This window comes from Lynx rufus, unplaced genomic scaffold, assembly GCF_022079265.1.
Source record: "Lynx rufus isolate CCGP_SWC_20201006 ecotype Redwood Valley unplaced genomic scaffold, mLynRuf1.p SCAF_17, whole genome shotgun sequence".
Classification (NCBI taxonomy): domain Eukaryota; kingdom Metazoa; phylum Chordata; class Mammalia; order Carnivora; family Felidae; genus Lynx; species Lynx rufus.
Window position 1 is genome coordinate 42,196,628 of NW_025814831.1, and position 19,132 is coordinate 42,215,759.

A 19,132-nucleotide genomic window follows, 5' to 3' on the forward strand; every position below is an offset into this window, starting at 1 on the left:
GCTGTTGTCTGAGTCACACACACCCACCCCCAAAGCCTGGTGGCTCCTTCCCCTGTGCCCCAGAGCCTGTTTGCTTACCCCGTTACGGAGCTTATGACAAGACTTGGTAACTATTTGATTTTATCTACTTCTCCTACCAGGATCACCCACTGCAGGAAATTTGACTTATTTGTTTAATCATCCTCAGAGTTTAGCCAAGAGTTTAGTCAGTACTTTCTGACCTACAGAAAGTACTCCATACACATCAGGTGAGTCACAAACCAGCTTGCCCTCCGCCAACTGTATTGCTGCATGGAGTGAAGAAACTCAAAGCTCGTTGTTCCTTAGTGGTTCAGTCTGGCATTATATGCAATTATGTTCCCTTTCAGAGCCATGGAATATGTAGACAAGGCAGAGAGTTTCAGAGCCTACAGAGCCTGAGGATGCCCACTGTCCTCCAGCTTATGTGCTTCCCTCATTTTCTTTAGAGAAGCAGAGGGGGAAAGACAGCCCGATCTTATTTCTGTTCACTTCTACTTCTGCTACTTTCCTCAACCCCTGAGCCCTTAGGAGTACAAATCCCAACTGGAATCCATTATCAGGTGAAAACTCAATGGCAGGAAACCAACGCAAGTACTTCTTTAAAAGTCTAGAAACATACTTACTGAAATCTGGTTTTCTCCCTTTTCTGGACTCCCTCTCCCCAATCTTGACAGCTAACACAGTGAGTGCCTGAAAACCCAAAGCTCACTCTACTGTACATTTAAACTACCATCAAGGAGGGATATCTAGCTTCTCTTCCTTCTCACGTCTTCCAGGTCCAGTGCCCGACCACTGCTTCTCGTCCCAGCCTCCCCACAGGAGCCTCTCAGTAGGATACTGGAAATGACTACAGGGCGAACTATCATCTCGCCCCCTCGTTGTATACCTGGCTTGTTTGACAGCTGTGCGGAAAACTGGTGGTTCCTTTGGTCTTAATTCCAGCGCTTCAGCCTACGTTCCTTTGAACGCAAGAGGGCCTCCGCTCTCAAGGAACTGAAACTGCACCCTGGCGACTGTACACAACACAACTTCAATCTTTTTTTGGTGTGTGGCAAACGGAGAATTGCTTTTTGTGGGGAGGAGTGGGGAAGCGATCCAATTAGGATATGCGAACCAAAAGGCGGGAGTGAATGAAAAGTACCAGCTGAATTTTCTGCCACTTTTCCTAGAGGTCTCCAAAATGTACCTGGCACCAGATCAGCACTTTGCACAAATCACAACAACTCCGCTGCAGCCGGGTCGGGCACGATTCTTAGAGGATTTAATTGAACTACAGTCAAACACACACTCAGCGGCGCAGTAAAAATCCACCTCCTCCACAGAAGACCCGAAAAGATGCAGAAGTGCAATATGGAGAATCCAAAGCCATTTACTTAAGCCGTGGCTTTAGAGATTGGAGACAGAAGGAGGGCAATTCGTACACTCCTCAAATCTTGATCTTCGCCTCAAATACCTGATGACACTACCGCTAACAGTGTCCAGCGCCGCTCCTCTACTTGGCAAACTCTGAAGCTCCAGGAGGGGAAGCAGGTATTTTTTGGAGACTTACAAGGACTGGCTAAGTGAGGCAACTGGCGCAGTCGCTCCCGTGGAAAACTGCAATTAAAGATTCCTGCCGGTGCCGATAAGATCGCTGCCACCGTGACACGGGGCACACGCCCTTTTATTCTCTCCTCTCCGCAGCCCTCTCCTTGCTTTTCCCAGGGTTTAAAAATCATGTTAACAATAAGCAAATACAGCATGGCCAGATGCCTTTCGTGGTCAGATGGTTCATTGTTTAAAAAGTTTCAGTTTAAAATCCAAAAGATTGTTAACAGATGCAGTTTCTGGCTAGAGACTGGGAAAAACCTCACTTAAACAAAAGAGTATGTTGTGATTGGAACTAAAAAGGGAATTACCTTTAAAGATAAGAACCACAAACATTTCCTATTCGAAAATACCTCCAGCCCCACCAACAGGACCTTTTTTTGGCCCTTTCACAGAAGTGAAAATAATTTGACAGTGGACTGCTGCATATGACAAACCACGGCTGCCCAACCAGCCCCATCATTTTTACAGATTTGTTTGGACTTTCAACAAGGCCACAACATCCATCTCTTACTCTCCCCCGGATTACTCAATTAGGCAAGCCTCCAATTAATTTCTCTCCAATTCTTTCAGCCCCAGAAATACTTTTGCTGCTTTCATTTTGGCTCTGGAAACGGGTTTTCAACCGGAGACTTAGACAGAGACGAGTGTGAGAAATGAGCATGGAGCCTGATAAGGAGACAGCCGCTGTTGGGACGCAAGTCACTATTGGGTGGAAAAGAGCCACTTGGCTGAGTGAGGCCTGGCCCCATCCTCAGTTCCCAGTCTCGTTTGCCTCCACAACTGCTGTACACTTTTACACAGAAAGCCTGCTTTTCACCAACTCATGTGTCTGTTTCTGTTGGCTTTCGTGGGCCCTTACTCTACGGTTTCACTATGTGTGAGAATGTCTGTAATGTGCTGGGTTCTAATCTTGAGAGATGCAAAATCTAAAAAGCCGTGAGTATGTAGCTTTCCCTTGGCCCAAGAAATAGATGTGGTTTGACTTGCTGGTGACAAGCCTGATTTGAAAAGGCGACCAAAGATACCATCCAAGGAAAACAATCTGCTCGTAGTAATATGGATGGCCACCATGGGCTCCACTTTGAGAATGAGCAAACTGTCCGTTAGGGGATCGCATTATATGATGGGAGGTAAACGTTATGCCCTTTTCACACTTAAATTTCTGTGTTCTCTTACTCATTGTATTATTTCCCTATTTATTACAGTGCCCCAGAAAGGTCAGTTTCAGATCCATCACATAGCACGCTTAACAGTTTGAGAAGCTCTAATCAAGAAAAACCTACATTTAGCAACACTCCCATCCAGTTTTTTAAAACCATTTTTAAAAGTTTATTTATTTATTTATTTTGAGAGAGAGAAAGACAGAGACAGAGAGAGAGCACGTGTGAATGCACGAGTTGGGGAGGGGCGGGGTGGGGGGGAGGGAGGGAGGGAGAGAATCCCAAGCAGGCTCCTCACTGTCAGCGTGGAGCCTGATGTGGGGCTCGAACTTACAAACCAGGAGATCACGACATGACGTCAAGTCAGACACTTAACCCATTGAGCCACCCAGGCTCCCATCATACATTTTAAAGTGAGGCAGATCTATAACCCCACGGGAATCCCCAAAGACTTCAAATGGCTTTCCCACTCAGCCACAACTTGGCTGTCACGTAAGGAATCCAGGCTGCAGGGCTGAAGCCTGCAGGAGAACCGCATTTCCAAAGGTCTGTGCAGTCTGGCCAGGTACTAGTAGGAAGGGCCCATCCATCAAGAAATGGGACTCAGAGGCCAGGGGCCACATCCCTATCTATCCTCCTACAAAAAGGCAACCTCACCATGTGCACATGAGGCAGGGTTTGCAAGGGGATTTGATAGGCCTGGAAATTGAAAAATGAGCAACAGCTGCCAAGTCCAAGGTCATTACTATCCTCCAGGATTTGCCTTTTCTAGTCTAAGGGGCAGCAGTTTCCATGATTAACTTACAATTGCTGTCAAGGGTGTAATAAAATCTGGGAAAGAAGAAAACTTTCCCCTCAGTAAGCTGCTCCCATTTTCCTGCCCTTTCCTTCCCTCCAGTGTATCTTCTCAGTCCCCACTTCATATTGTTTCCTAATTTTGAGAAAAAAACTCCGCACTCAGATGAGCCAAAATAGACAGACATGTCCTCTGTGCACATAAGGAACTTGAAGATTTTTCCTTCTTGGTTCCAGGGGCCAGGTCCTGAGATGGCTGTGTGAAAGTTCCCTTGCTTTCAAAGACCATACAATACCATCACTTTCAGAACTGAACATATTTTAATTTCAAAATGCTTTCCCAGTGTATTATACCTGGTCCCTGAGCTATGACAATCAGTTCAATAAGAGAGAGACAGTACAAAGAGAAAAAAGAAGAAGACACAATCATTCACAAACATATCTTCCTGGTTACTACTAGATTCGGAATCCTTAGGTCTACAACTTGGTCTGATCTGGTAACAGCTCAGAAAATCATACGGAGAGGTTAGAGCTGGATACGTCTCTCGGCAAAGGCCCCCGGAACCAAACCCCACACATAGTTTTAGCAATTGTAACTGCTCAGGTGGAAAACTAATTGTGCTTTAAATTTTTTTTTTTTGACAGTTCAGCATAACACTCATGACAACTTAGTGGTTCACTCGTCATGCACTCATTTCAGCGTGTCCAAAGCTGGAGTTACAAAGATGAGCTAGGACATGGTGCCTCGCCCCCAGAGGCACAAAGTCTGGCTGGAGAGGGGCACACGCAGCCTCACTACTGCAGACATGTTTCTGGAAGGACAGCACAGCAATCAGACAAGGCAGCAAAGGGGCAGTGGTGCCCAGAGACACTCACATGGGTAAATGGAGGTCTCACAATGCACGCTAGTCACATAGGAAAAGGTTTCTCTGACTGATACTGTGTCTTGAAAAGAAATTGGATTGCTATAGTTTATTCTTATTTCCTTGTGGCAAGAGTGAGGAACTCGAGTGTCCACTGCCTGTTAGAGAGAGAGGTACCATTTCTCCTAGGTGCTAGCCTGCCCTTCCTGCTTACCCCATCGTGATTCAAGTTTCTACTGGACACAAGAAAAAAGTGGCAAAAGATGGTCATGAACTTGATTAATTCCAAAAATGGGGTGGGCATGCATGGTCTCAGAATTTGCCACAGGGTAAAAGATAGCAGAGTGAACTTTATTGCAGGAGATACGTCCATGCGGTGATGCTTAGCACCACGGGACAGGACATTCTCCCCTTCTCCAAAGGTAACAGAACCCAGAATAAAGATCGATTTCCTTGAAGCTGGGGCCATATAACAGTGGGCTGTGAGGGAATTCAGGTGGATGACTCCTAGGACATGTCCCTAAGAGGGGAGGTGGGGAAGTTTGTGCCTTCTTTCCCTTTCCCACATCCTCAGTTTGGAATATGAAATGGTCAGACAGCCACTTTGGACCATGAGGATGAGGCCACACCTTAGAGATGCTGAAACGGAAAGCTGCTAGAAGGTAAGAACAGAGGAGTGAGACCCCAGAATACTAGTCCTAACCTACCGAGATACCAACTTTTATGTAAAAAACAGAGAGAAAATTTGATCTTGGTGTAAGCCAATATTATTTTGGGTCTCAGTCATAACAAGACTGTGAATAGCAGGTACAGGTATAGGAGATATGGGAAGGTGTCCAATGAAGTGTTGATAAAAACGACATCTGAGGCATCACCACATTGCCCCATGTAGCAACAAGGCCACGATCTGGTCTGTACATTATAAAGAACTGTCTGAATTCTGGTGGCGAAACGAGAGAGCAAAGGGAATCAACAATGATAATTTTCCAGTTAACCATAAACACAATGAATTTCTTACCTTTTTCTTGCTACAGTATATTTGCCATTTCTTCTCAGCTGGAAGTGCAAACATGGCTTCCCTGTGTTTGTCTGTCAGGTCAAGTTCATCCTGAGAAGAAAAATAATAATTAGTATTTCAGAGATTAAATGTTATTCCTATAGGAGAGTTTATCAAGCGTCATTACAGAGGGGGGAAAAAAAAAAGAAACCAACACAGAATTCAATGAACTTGGAAAAGACTGAGACTGTAAGGTGTATGTTGTCACCATTAAGAAGGCACGTCCCTGGCATGGGGCTGAGTATCAAGCATGGCAAGAAGGACAAGGCTCAGCCTACACTTACTGCAGGGTGTGGGAAAGTGAGCTGAGCACACACAGAATCATCCTGAGCCAGTGTGTACAGCTTGGGGGGGGGGGGTCTGTTGAGCAGTAAAGGCCATCAAAGCTCCAGAGTTTGGAAGATTACTCATATTATAGATGAGGATTTCCTGGGGGTGGCTCCACCAACACTGAGTATCAGGCTGGACCTGAAGAACTTGCACATGACAAGGAGAGGAGAGCAACAGCACCAAAGGCAGGGTGCGAGACCAGACTAGGTGTGTTTGGGGGACAGAGATCAGCTTAGCCGAAACAGCAGAATTATGCAAAGAATCATCACATAAAAGGTTTGGGAGATTGGGAGTGATCAGTTTGTGAAGAGTCTTTTTTTTTTTTTTTTGTAATGTCTATTTATTTTGAGAGAGAAAGAGAGAGAGAGACCAGAGGATGGGGAGAGACAGAGAGAGAGACAGACAGAGAGAGAGAGAGAGAAAGAGAGAGAGAGAGAGAGAGAGAATATCCAAAGCAGGCTCCACAGTCAGCACAGAGCCCGATGTGGGGTTCAAACGCATGAAACGTGAGATCATGACCTGAGCAGAAACCAAGAGTCAGATGCTTAACCAACTGAGCCGCTGAAGCACCCTGTGAAAAGTCTTAGGAAAAAGAATAAGGAGTTTATTCTCTTGACCAAGGAGAGCCAATGATGGCTGTGAACAAGGGCGTGGCGTCTTCACTGCCACAGGCCCCACTAACGTTTATTCAGTGCTTCTGGAGCCAAGCACCGTGCAGGCATTTTCTCAGTTCCCACGACAACTCGGAGTTCCATTCATTATTACCTCCTCGTAATAACAATGCCTGTTGTAATACAACTGGGGGAAATTTGGGTGGAAGACTGGGCAAGGAGCGTGCTCCAGACCACGCACCTGGTAAATGATGGGGCTGGTTTTCAGCCTATAGCTGTCAGACTCCAGGACCCAGACTCAGCCTCTCAGGTCAGTGCCTGGAAACATGAATTTTACAGTGGAGCGAAGCTTAGACTGGACACTAAGGGAGAGCAATTTACAAACATCCGTAACTACTGAATAACAACAGTAGGATAACAAATATAAAGTGCTTAGACATAAGTTCTTGGCATTTAATAACTCAATCATCCCTGGTCCTTATTACTGGCATTGAGCGTCTGGTACATTTTTATTACATAGGGAAAGTTATCTAGTTGAGAGGCTGGTGGGTGTAGGACACATAAAAAGATGCTGTAAGTTAAGGCACGATAAGGTTTAGATCCCTGAGGAGTAGGAACTCATCCCCTGCCTGAATGCCTTTGGTATTTATCTGCAATCCTGCCACTTGTAGACTCTAGCTTCATATCTCATACTTGTACCTCCGTTTATCATCAAGCCCTGTTATTTCTTTCTTGAGAAGTGTCAGGATTTTTTAAAGTTTATTATTTATTTTGAGAGAGAAACAGAGAATGCGCACGCACAAGTGGGGGAGGGGCAGAGAGAGAGAGGGAGAAGGAGAACCCAGAGAGAGAATTGACAATACGGGGCTCGATCTCACGAACTGAGAGATCACGGCCTGAGATGAAACCAAGAGTTGGATGCTTAACAGACTGAGCCCCCCAGGTGCCTTTTTCCTTTCTAAAATTTCCAATGAAGCCACCCAAACTTACACTCTAATAGCTGCTCCCTCGACTCCTGGCAATAGCCTGCCCACTTCTCCTCCTTGCCTTTCCAATCCTTCCAATGGCACATCCAGAATTCATTAAAGCAGTGGTACTTAAGCCTGAGAGAACATCAGAATCACCTGGAGGACTCCTGAAATCATTGATCACCCCGTGTTAAGAATTGAGTCAGTAGGAGGATGTGTGAAAATGTGAGTATCTAAAAAGTTTCCAAGTGGTGCTGATGCTGCCGGTCCGGGGACCACATTTTAAAACGACTGCCTTAAAAATAGAGCTCCTGTGCTGTCCTGAGCTCCCAGTTCAAACAACTTCATTAGTTCCACATGCCTACAAAAGTAATTACATATTCCTCAGCTCGCCTTTCAGGTCTTCCATTTATAAGCCCCAAGTCACTTTGCCAGGCTTGCTTCTGGTTATCCCTTCTGCCCTGTTCTGTTAACCCCGCACCTCCAGGGCCTGGCCACTCTGGGCTGCATACCCAGATATGTGCTACTAGCTTCCTGGGGAAGTTCTCAATCTCGTTAAGACCTACTGCCTCGTCTCCAGGATGGGCCTATCATTTCTCTTGCGGGGCTGTTGTGAAATTAGCAACATCAGCTAGGTATGGAATAAAGCTCAGCACAGGGCGGGTAGCTGAGGAGCTGCAGTGTTGTTATTTCCTTCGTCATTTAAACATAAATCAGGTGTCCCCTCCCCCGTTCATGCTCTCTCTCTGTCCCAAAAATAAATAAACATTGAAAAAGAAAAAAATTTAAACATAAATCAGGTGCTATTTTCTTTTAAGAGCAAGGTAAACAGTTCAGTCACTTAAATGCACACCCACACATATTACACCCTAACCACAAGAAACTAGTTACGAATTTTGGCAATGAACAACCAGAGAAGGGACAAAAGATATTTACCGAAAATTGCATTATGAGGAAACATGCTAAAATGTTAAAATTTTGGCATGCAACTATTATATATGTGAAGTGAGAATTTTTCTTACTTCCTTTTTTAATTTCCTAGAAGCCACACCTGCTCTCACCTATTGATGAATGGGGAAAATAATGGTGACATAAATTACTTGGGGTTGGGGGGCAGATGCAGGGGATGGCCAGGTTGGTTATCCAAACAGCTCGATAATATGGTGCCTAGTTTGGGGAGAAGGTTTGTGATTTGTAGGAGAGAAAAGCACTCCTTGTGTTGCATCCTTTACTATACTACAGCACTGTTTTTGCTAACTGGGCGGAGGTGTGAACAAACATGTGAGTCCTAAAACCTACAGATTCACAGCAAAGAGTATTAATATTACTACATTTTGCTGTTAGAGGTAGAAAAATGCTCCCTCAGTTTTGAGACACACAAATGACCAATTTTGAATTGAGAGAACACAGTCGAATAGGACTTAGAAGCAGATGGTTTTATGCAAGAAGGCACTTTGCATAAAATAAAAAACTGCTATAGGGTCTCTGGATATAACTTTGGATTACAGTAAAAAAAATGGGAAAGAAATAAATGAATACTGGTAATAGTAATAGCTAACAATTACTGAGCACATTCTGTATGCTTAGTACTGTTTTATAGGAATTAATTTAGTTCATTTTCACAACAATGCTATAAAGTGGGCACTGTTACCGCATTTTTAAGGAAACTGAATCGTAGAAAGATTAAATAGCTTGCTCAAGGTAACAAAGTTAGCGAATGGTGGAGAAGGAACTGAAGTCTAGACTGTCTGTTTACAGAGTCCAGTTCCTAACCACTAGACCGTTCATTCTGTTGATCATTCGACAAGTAGGTAAAATCATGGCACTGACGCAAATATGAAAATGTATCCATCTGCTGCACTCACAGCCTACTAAACTTCCGTTAGCAGAGAGAGGAAGATGTTGTCGTCAGACACCCCTGAGTTCCAGGCCTGGCTCTTATGGGTCATGCAAACTTGGACAAGTGACTTAACCTCCAAACTTCAGTTTCTTCACCTGGAAAATGAGAATGACAGCATCTATCTGAGAGAGTCCTCTCAAGGATTCATTCATGCAGCCAACAACTTGTTTTCAGGCTTCATTCAATGCTAGGCATTACGCTACATCCAAGAGACAAAAAAGTATCACAGAGCTCAAATTCTTGAGTAAGAAGGGAAATCAAATAATCACATGAACTGAGGTATGATCACACAAGATGCTGAGATCTGACAGCCCACTTGTGCAGAAAGGCAGAGCAGTGAAGGGCTGTCCCAAGGGAGTGAGGTCAAAGTTCAGATGACTAAGAACCAAATAGGTAACAAGCAGAGGGGACACTGAACAGTAGCCTTGAAGGACAATACGAACTCTGGTCTTTCTCTTAGGAGCAACCAGAGGTCACTGGCAGATTCTGAGTAAGAATGACATAGATTAAATTAGATAATGACTGGGAGTGCCTAAGCACAATGTCCAGAGTGTAATAAGACCCCCATCCCTCCATTCCAAAAGTATCTCTCCTCTGACTCATTCCATTTTCATAACATGGCTGAATCAAGCATGTGAAACTCTTACAAGACTATTACAGCCTTAGAGATCAATCAACACTCGCTGTCCTACCCATTCCAGGACCAGGGCCAGACATTATAAAGAATACAAAGATGAATAACAGACCCCGATTTCATGGAATTTAAGAATCTAGTTAGGAAGACAAAGATGATAGAAAGCTTCAATGGTTCCCTTTCCTTTCAGGATCAAGTCCAAAATTCCTCAGGAGGTAGGTAGAGGCCCTTTGTGATAGGCTGACTTGTCTCCTCTCCTTCCCCTCCCCCTCCACCACTACCAGCAGCCACCTTTTAGCAGGTCTGATCACAAGCTGCCCACTTCTGAAAGTTTTCCACATGCTGTTCCCTTTTTTCAGAGAGCCCTTCCCACCATTTCTAAGGATCAGTCCTATTCATCTAACCTTTTACAAGGTGTCAACTTTTCCCCTCCAGATAGCCTATCCTCACTTTCCTAGAGAGGGCAGCTCATCTATTTTCACCTATCCTTACAGCATTCATCACATTGCTACTGTTATATTATTGGCACGTCTGACTCCCATTCTGGACTCATTCCCAGAGGGCAGGAACTGAATTTGTTCTATTCGTTGTCGCTATTAAGTAATTATGGTGCCTGAAACAATACCTGACATAGCTGGATTCCCCACCCCCTGCCCCCCAAAAACGTAAGGTGAGGGAAGTTGAGGAAGCTAGGAGGAAGAGAAGGGACTATTGTAAGAACAGTATAGTATAGTATGTATAGTAATATATAGTATGCATATATTATATAATATATAATATATAGTATAAGTTTATATATAATAAACTATAGTATATATAGTAATGCTCAATGTATTTCAAAGATTAATGCCCCCTTCACCTTTTCTGGTGGGTAAAATGTACATACGGTGAAATGTACAGATCTTAAGAATACAATTTTCAGTCTGGCAACAGAAGAGAGACTATTTCTCCTAGCCTGTAGCTTGCCTTTTTACTTTGTTAACAATCTATTTTGATCACTAGGTGTTTTTAATTTTAATGATGTCTAAGTGATTAATATTCTTTTCTTTCAGAGTTAGTGCTTTTTGTCTTCTCTGAGAAATCTTTGCAACTTTCAGGTCAAAAAAGTATTCTGTGGTTCCACATGGAAACTGCCCAGTTGTAGTTTAAGCTTCTATGTTTGAATCTTACTCTACATCTCCTAGACCGGACTCCTGGGGTCCTTCTTTAGATACAAAAAAGCTGGATGGCTTTTGCCTTCTCTTTTTTCCAGCTACTTGTACTCATTTAGATATACTGCTGGACAAGGAAGGGAATTAAGCCACAGTTGATGGAAGAAGGAAAAAGAATGGAATGCAAACTAATTGGCAAATCATCTTGACATATTAGGCCCTTCAAGCTCTGTCATTACTTCAAAGCAATATTACAGATTACAGAGATTTTTCATTTTTATACTTAATTCAAAGACTGAAAGAGGCAATCATGGAAAACAAAACAGTTAGGATCACTTTATCTCAGACAGTATCTCTTTACAGGAGATTTTTAGAAAATGTACATTTATGGGGCAGAGGGCAGACTGGTGGCTGTGCGGGGCTAGAAGGAGGAGCAGTGGCTGAAGGCAGATGGGCAGGGTGCTAGAAATGTTCTGAAGCAGGAGTGTGGTCATAGCGGCACAGCTGTATATATTTGCTAAAACTCACTGGACTGTTCGCTTACAAAAGGTGAATTCCATAGCATGTAAATTACATCTAAGCTGCTAAACAACAACAACAAAGTCAAGCTTGCTTGTTGGAGCCCCGAGGAAAACAAAAAGTTCAGAGTAGAGAAAATATAGTCTGTGTACGCTGGAAAGAAAGAAATTTCTGATTGAATATTAGATAAACTAAGGAGTTGGTTTAGAAGAGAAACGGATTGCAAAGAAATGTGAAGAGAAGGAAAGTGTGTTCTCCTTTAGGATAAGCAGCTCACTCTGGGAACTGTTAAAATTTCACACACAACTTCTGTTTGAAACCAAAGATCACTTCTATGAAATATCTTTATCAGAATTATATAGATTCTATTAATATGCATTCCATTTAGACCAAGAGATAGTATTTCCCCTAAGGTCCCTTAATATTTTTTTTTATTATTTTTTTTAATGTTTATTTTTGACAGAGAGAGACAGAGCATGAGTGGGGGAGGGACAGAGAGAGAGAAGGAGACACAGAATCCAAAGCAGGCTCCAGGCTCTGAGCTGTCGGCACAGAGCCCAACGCGGGGCTCGAACTCACAGACCGCGAGATCATGACCTGAGCCCAAGTTGGATGCTCAACCGACTGAGCCACCCAGGAACCCTTAAAGTCCCTTAATATCAAATTAAATGATGTGTTAAATGTAACGATAAAGTTTCAAGAACTTTTTCAGTTTTGGGTTTTTTCCCCCCAATTTTCCCTACTGGTGGTGCTATAGAGTACTTGCTCCTCTGGGCCTCTGTGAATTAATAAGCAAGTTTTCCACTAAGATTAATAAATGTAATTAGCCCAGTTCCAGGGAACATCCCAGATGCTTCTAGATCACCTTACTGCTTTTGTTTTGTTGCAATCATGCTAAGTCACATACTCTTTTCCCCAAAACAACTGTTTTGCAATTCATGCCAAGACAAATAGAACGAACTTCTTTCCTACTCCGGATGGCCCAGCTCCTTTCACTGGCCACAGAATATTCTTTCGCATTATTCTTTGTTGGACAGAGTTTTCAGTTAACTGAAGGAAAATAATTTGGCCAGTGCTAAAAGAGGAAACATTTCCACCAAGCATCAGTCCTCTCCCCACAGTGCTCAAGCTTCTTGAAAACTAAAACCAGCAAACAAAACCCTCTAGGCTTTTCTTCTTAGAGAACATTTTAATTATGTTTTTAATATCTTTATATGTATTTCATATAGTATCTTGGGGAAAAGGTATAAATTATATATTTTTATATATATGAAAAATATTATATATATTTTAAGAGGAAAAGACCTCTGAGGGAAGCCCAGCTGTGGGAACTAAAGTTCCCTAACAAAGCATGTAATTAAGACCCACTTCTAAAACGTTCTGTACAAAGAAATCTCACCAGTCTTACACTCTGCATAAGCGGGCAACGCTATACAGAAATCTACATAAATCACAAAACAATTGGCACAGTATAAATAAATCTAAGGAAATGGATTGATTTGCTAGATAAAGCAAAGGAAGGAATTTTGAAATAATATACAATAAGGGTCTTGAATGGGTTGAAAGAGCTTTTCCAGATATTTAGCTAAACTGAAATATGGAGTTATTTATAAAACCTCCAAAACAGTATTGAAAGCATTTATTCTTTGAAAATCCACCAAATCAATAGATTTCAGTGAGCCAACAAGTAAGTTTCCAGCTAACCAGAGAAATCTCTAATAAAGGAATTCTGGGTTTCTATTTCTAATGAGTTAAGCTAACTCTTTACATACATACTAATACATATTCCCGCAGAGGTAGAAGGACATGCAATTGATGCGGTGGAGAAGGGAGAATTAAAAAAGTGAGGAGACGAAAAGATAGGTCCCTGGGGTCACCCTGCCAATCAACTCACTCTTTTGTGTTTGTGTTTGGTTTTGCTCTTTAATAGTCCTTGACAAGGTGACCCACCCTCTGACTCAATGTACCGACCTCACAGAATTTCTAACCATAACTCAGACAAAGCTAAGTTTTCTCCTTCAGATTACACACTTCAGGTATTTGCCCACAGCACGTAGACCCAATTCGCCCACCCTAGCCCCACCCACAAAAGGTTTCCCCACATGCCCTGCAGGCAGCAATCCTCAAGTTCACCTCACATACACGCTATGTTAGTGGTGTCTTTTCTGGATTTTTAACCTTCGCCTTCCATCCCATAACTCAATATAACCAGAAATAAGTCAAACACTCAGAGGGACAAGTGACTAGGCCTTAAGTCATATGACATGGTGATAAGTGCACCTTGGGGAAAAGGCCAAATTACAATTTTACACATGTATAGAAAAAAATGTTCTATTAGGCTGAGCTATTTCATCAAATTTATGAATGTCCTTTACCAGCACAGAAAGTGACCGTCACATCCATAGGTCACAGATTGCCAATTCAACTCTTAAAATTTAACCATAATGACCATGAGAAACAATATTGTACTTTCACTGTGGTGGTTTGAAATCTGAAAGTTAGATACCATATTTGTCAGTTTAAATATAAGTACTGTTGGTGGGAATGGAAACTGGTGCAGCCGTTCTGGAAAACAGTGTGGAGGTTCCTCAAAAAATTAAAAATAGAACTACCCTATGACCCAGCAATAGCACTACTAGGAATTTATCCAAAGGATACAGGAGTGCTAATTCATAGGGGCACATGTACCTCAATGTTTACAGCAGCGCTTTCAACAATAGCCAAATTATGGAAAGAGCCCAAATGTCCATCAACTGACGAATGGATACAGAAGATGTGGTTTGTATATACATTGGAATACTACTTGGCAATGAGAAAGAATGAAATCCTGCCATTTGCAGCAATGTGGATGGAACTGGAAGGTATTATGCTGAGTGAAATAAGTCAGTCAGAGAAAGACAGATATAGGTTTTCATTCATATGTGGAACTTGAGAAACTTAACAGAAGACCATGGGGGGAGGGAAAGGGACAAAAATAGTTGCAAACAGAGAGGGAGGGAGGCAAACATAAGAGACTCTTCAATACAGAGAACAAACTGAGGGCTGATGTGGGGTGGGGAAGAGGGGAAATGGGTGATGGACAGTGAGGAGGGCACTTGTTGGGATGAGCACTGGGTGTTGTATGGAAGCGATGAACCACGGGAATCTGCCCTGAAAACCAAGAGCACACTGTATACACTGTTAGCCAACTAGACAATAAATTATATTTAAAAAAATTTTAAAAAGGATTTGGTAGATTTCTCCTCAAAAATAGATAGATAGATAGATAGATAGATAGATAGATAGATAGATAGAAAGAAAGAAAGAAAGAAAGAAAGAAAGAAAGAAAGAAAAGCATATTCGGTGACTTATTACCTGCTCCTAATTGGTCAGGAAAAAAAAATAAATGGAAACAACTGCATGCTTTAAATCCCAAAATGGATGTGTACACACAGAGAATGAACCTTGAAGGTTTTCGGCCGGTAAGATTTCTGCAAACCCTATTAGTCATTACATGAAATACCACAATATGACTCACCACCACCTACACAGTAATGTTCTCTGTGTCTGACAGACATGTTTTCACTCGATATATAAAAATAAGAAGTGAGATCCTACAAGCAAAGGCTGACTAATAGAAATAATTTTTAGTTTCTTACTACCAATGGTTAAGTGTTTTACACTATTTCCTTTAAGAGTAGACAATGAAAACTATATCCAGTTCGCTAGAAAAAATCTGCCGCTAAACCTGGGGCTTATTTAGCTTCTTTGTGTTATTTCAACCAGAAACTCGGAGCAATGTTAACTTTTATTAGTATACATCACCAGCAGTTTTCCAGGAATCTACAATAAATAAATCTGTTCTAAATATATGTCATAATCATCTCCCAGTATCCACCCAGCCACCCAAATATCCAGTTTTTTTAACAAATATTTTTAATGTTTGTTTATTTTTGAGAGAGAGAGAGAGACACAGTGTGAATGAGGGAGGGGCAGAGAGAGAGGTAGACAGAATCTGAAGCAGGCTCCAGGCTCTGAGCTGTCAGCCCAAGGCCTGACGCAGGGCTTGAAATCACCAACTGTGAGATCATGACCTGAGCTGAAGTCAGACCGAGCCATCCAGGCACCCCAGCCAAATACCCAGCTTTTATACCTATAACCTGGTACAACTTCTGTTGACAAGGATTAATTGGGAGAATTGCTTAGCAGTATCTCCCTCACCCAATGGAGGGGCTTTGTCTCCTAGAAAGGCACCCTAAGGCCCTGTGGGCAACCGTGAAACCAAGTTCCACATGAGCCCCCTCCCTCAATGACTCTTGCCAGCCCGGGCCCCTCTCACACCTGCTCAGCATGCCCTTCAGAGACTTTTAGGCAGCTCAGATGACACTTTTAAGTTTTATTTGGGTCAAAAGATATTTAGCACAATAGGTCGCTTCTCCCATATTGCAGCTATGTATTTTACCATGTCATATATGATAGCGACTGTTAAGGACAAAAAATAATTCTTAAACCCTATCAACTTATCCTTTCAATCTGCTGTTGATGCCAGCCACTTTCATGCTCCCAGAGTAATTGACATCCAAATGAAGAAGATGAGTAAAGAGAATGACAAAGAGGTGGATGGGGGACAGGAAGGGTGCAGGGATCAGCCTGAATCCATACTTCTACTTTGAGAATAATTCAGAATACATACCCAATTGCTGGAGGATTGCATGCATGCAAATAGTTACTGAGCATCTCAAGCATTAACCTTCAGTAATTACTCGTCTGGACCACAAGCATTTACTGAGCACCCACTCTGGGCCACACCCTGCTCTAGGCTCTGGGGGTCCTGAGGATAAAAAAAAGCCAGATACAACGCTTGTATGTCATTCTGCTCTCTGAAAGTGCAAAGGCGTCTATCCATAGAGGATTTAACATAACGAGTGTCCATATGGGAATAAACTCAAAGCATCTGATTATTTCAAAGATGGCAAGAGACTTGATGACTTTTTCTTCCATATGCAAAAAATGCCCATCTTTCCCGAAAACAACCTGTATATACATTCTAAGTGAGCTTTCATTTGGTTTAGTTTAGTTTTTAAATATCCCATTGTGTAATCAAATAAATAGCAGCTGTAGGATGTTTCCAGTGGATTCATTTAAAATTGGGCAGGAGAGGAAAAAAAAAATGCTGCATTTTCAGGGATCTTATTTAAAAAAAAAATACATATAGATATGGTTCTTCATCCATAAGCCAAAAAAATCGTAACTAAAAGATGTAACTGGTCCTGAGCTCCTATAACACGCATCAAGAAACAGCCTGAAATTCCTGAGTAATTTTGGGAATTGAAGGTGGGGGAAGGGAGGATTCCAAGTACAACGGATAAATGACCGAGGACCATTAGAACTGAAATACACCATCCGCCTATTGTGCATTTACCTCTCAGAGGCCATGTGACATATGTTCTATGTGAGCAAATGATGTTTAGATGATTCCCAATGCAACAATATATATTCTCATGTGCAGTTATTTATACAAACTACCAAACTGTTCTAGCCATTACTGAAACACATTTTCAAAATTACACTTGAAAGCTTACCTAAACCACATGACTTATGGAGATGAAATTATTTCCCCCAGTCCTTTAAAACCCATATTGATTTATTTGGGGACATACAGAGAGTTGGCAAGTCAGTACAGTGTGTTGACTTTGTGTAATTCGCACATGGTAGCCTGAGGATTAAGTTAAATAATCATATTTTAAATTGTAGTCAAAAGCTAAGTAGGTATATACTGCTCAGAGTCTCTTTACAATTCATAGTAATGAAAATCATCAAGGCCAAGGGGACTCATAACCATTTTTTCACTAACATCATTAGTTCAGACATGGTTTTGCATTATTTGTATTTAAAAAAATTTTTTTTTTCAACGTTTTTTATTTATTTTTTTTTGGGACAGAGAGAAACAGAGCATGAACGGGGTAGGGGCAGAGAGAGAGGGAGACACAGCATCGGAAACAGGCTCCAGGCTCCGAGCCATCAGCCCAGAGCCTGACGCGGGGCTCGAACTCACAGACCGCGAGATCGTGACCTGGCTGAAGTCGGACGCTTAACCGACTGCGCCACCCAGGCGCCCCGCATTATTTGTATTTAAAAAAAAAAAAAAAAAAAGTTTTCATGTTTCTTTCCTCCACCTCTCTGCACTCTCCCATTTCAATCCCTGGAATCTAAATTTAGAAGCACCCAGAAGGGCGCCTGGGTGGCTCAGTCAGTTAAGCATCCGACTCTTGATTTCCACTCAAGTCATGATTTCACGGTTCATGGGATCAAGCCCTATGTTGGGCTCTGCGTTGAAAGCACGGAGCCTGCTTGGGATCATCCCTCTCCCTCTCTCTGCCCCTCCCCTGCTCTCTCTCAAATAAATAAACGTTAAAAATAAATGAATACATTTAGAAGCACCCATAAATAAGTGTATTGATTTATAGCAGAGCATCTAACATGGAGTCAAAAAACGAAACCTAACAGCCTATAGGAAAGGACATTTGGAATGAATCTGGCGAGACAAAACATAAATTTAGCACCAGAAGGAGCAAACTGTTTTGTAGTTTTACCTTAAGCTTCACTGGGTTTGTTTAGTAAATTAGAAGACAAGAAGGAAATTTAAGAAGCCATGTTGACCACCTTACTATCTCTAAGCAGACAGGGCCTCCAAGCAGCACAAAGAAATGTACACTGTCAACTGGGTTAAAGATCTACTACCAATCCTTCTTTGGTTCTTAGAATACAATGTTCTGTTCAGAAGTACAACACATGTAAGCAAGCAAAACCACCTATATTAACATCACCTATGTCACAAACTGTCAGTTGTTCTCAGGGCCAAAATAATTTGTTTATAAAGTTCTGGGACAGAGACAGAGAGAGAGAGAGAGAGAGAGCGAGCGAGCCAGGGAGGGGCAGAGACAGAGACAGACAGAATCTGAAGCACACTCCAGGCTCTGAGCTGTCAGCATGGAGCCTGATGTGGGGCTCGCACCCACGAACCATGAGATCATGACCTGAACCGAAGTCGGACACTTAACCAAATGAGCCACCCAGGTTCCCTCTGTAAGAAACTTTCTATTCTTAGTCATGGCCTTCAGTGTAAATGGTGAGTTTAAAAAACAAAGAGATAAAAAGTGTTGAAACTTTTCATCAATTGTAGTGATAGTGGAAGAATTTTTATTAAAAAGAGCTTAAGACAGTCCTAGTAATAAAAGAAATTATGTTGGCAGCCTGTGGGAGATGAGTAACAATTCACGTAGCTAGGGGAAGAACAAAATTTGTATACTGCTAAGTCTGTAAGACAACTTTGGATTCCTGTAGCTCCTTTCATACCAAAATGACTTCAGAATATATTGAAAAATGAAGAGATTACTGATGTAAATTCCCAGGTGAATTCACTTGGCACAGCTTAACTTGACCGTGAATTCATCTGACTCTGATACACCAACTAAATTCTCCCATTCCTGCTATCTTTATTTCTCATATCCTACGTTGGCTACTAATGTCCTCAGTAATTAGCAGTAATAAAAC

The 19,132-nt window shown here is 42.1% G+C and overlaps 1 protein-coding gene across 1 annotated transcript in view; it reads right to left on the reverse strand.

The window, feature by feature from the left end:
• Window positions 1-19,132, reverse strand: part of DAAM1 (dishevelled associated activator of morphogenesis 1) — a 175,349-nt gene that overhangs the window by 80,432 nt on the left and 75,785 nt on the right. Inside the window, 1 exon segment of the mRNA XM_047079568.1 lies at window positions 5,448-5,537. Within this exon segment, the coding sequence (XP_046935524.1) occupies window positions 5,448-5,537 (90 nt within the window).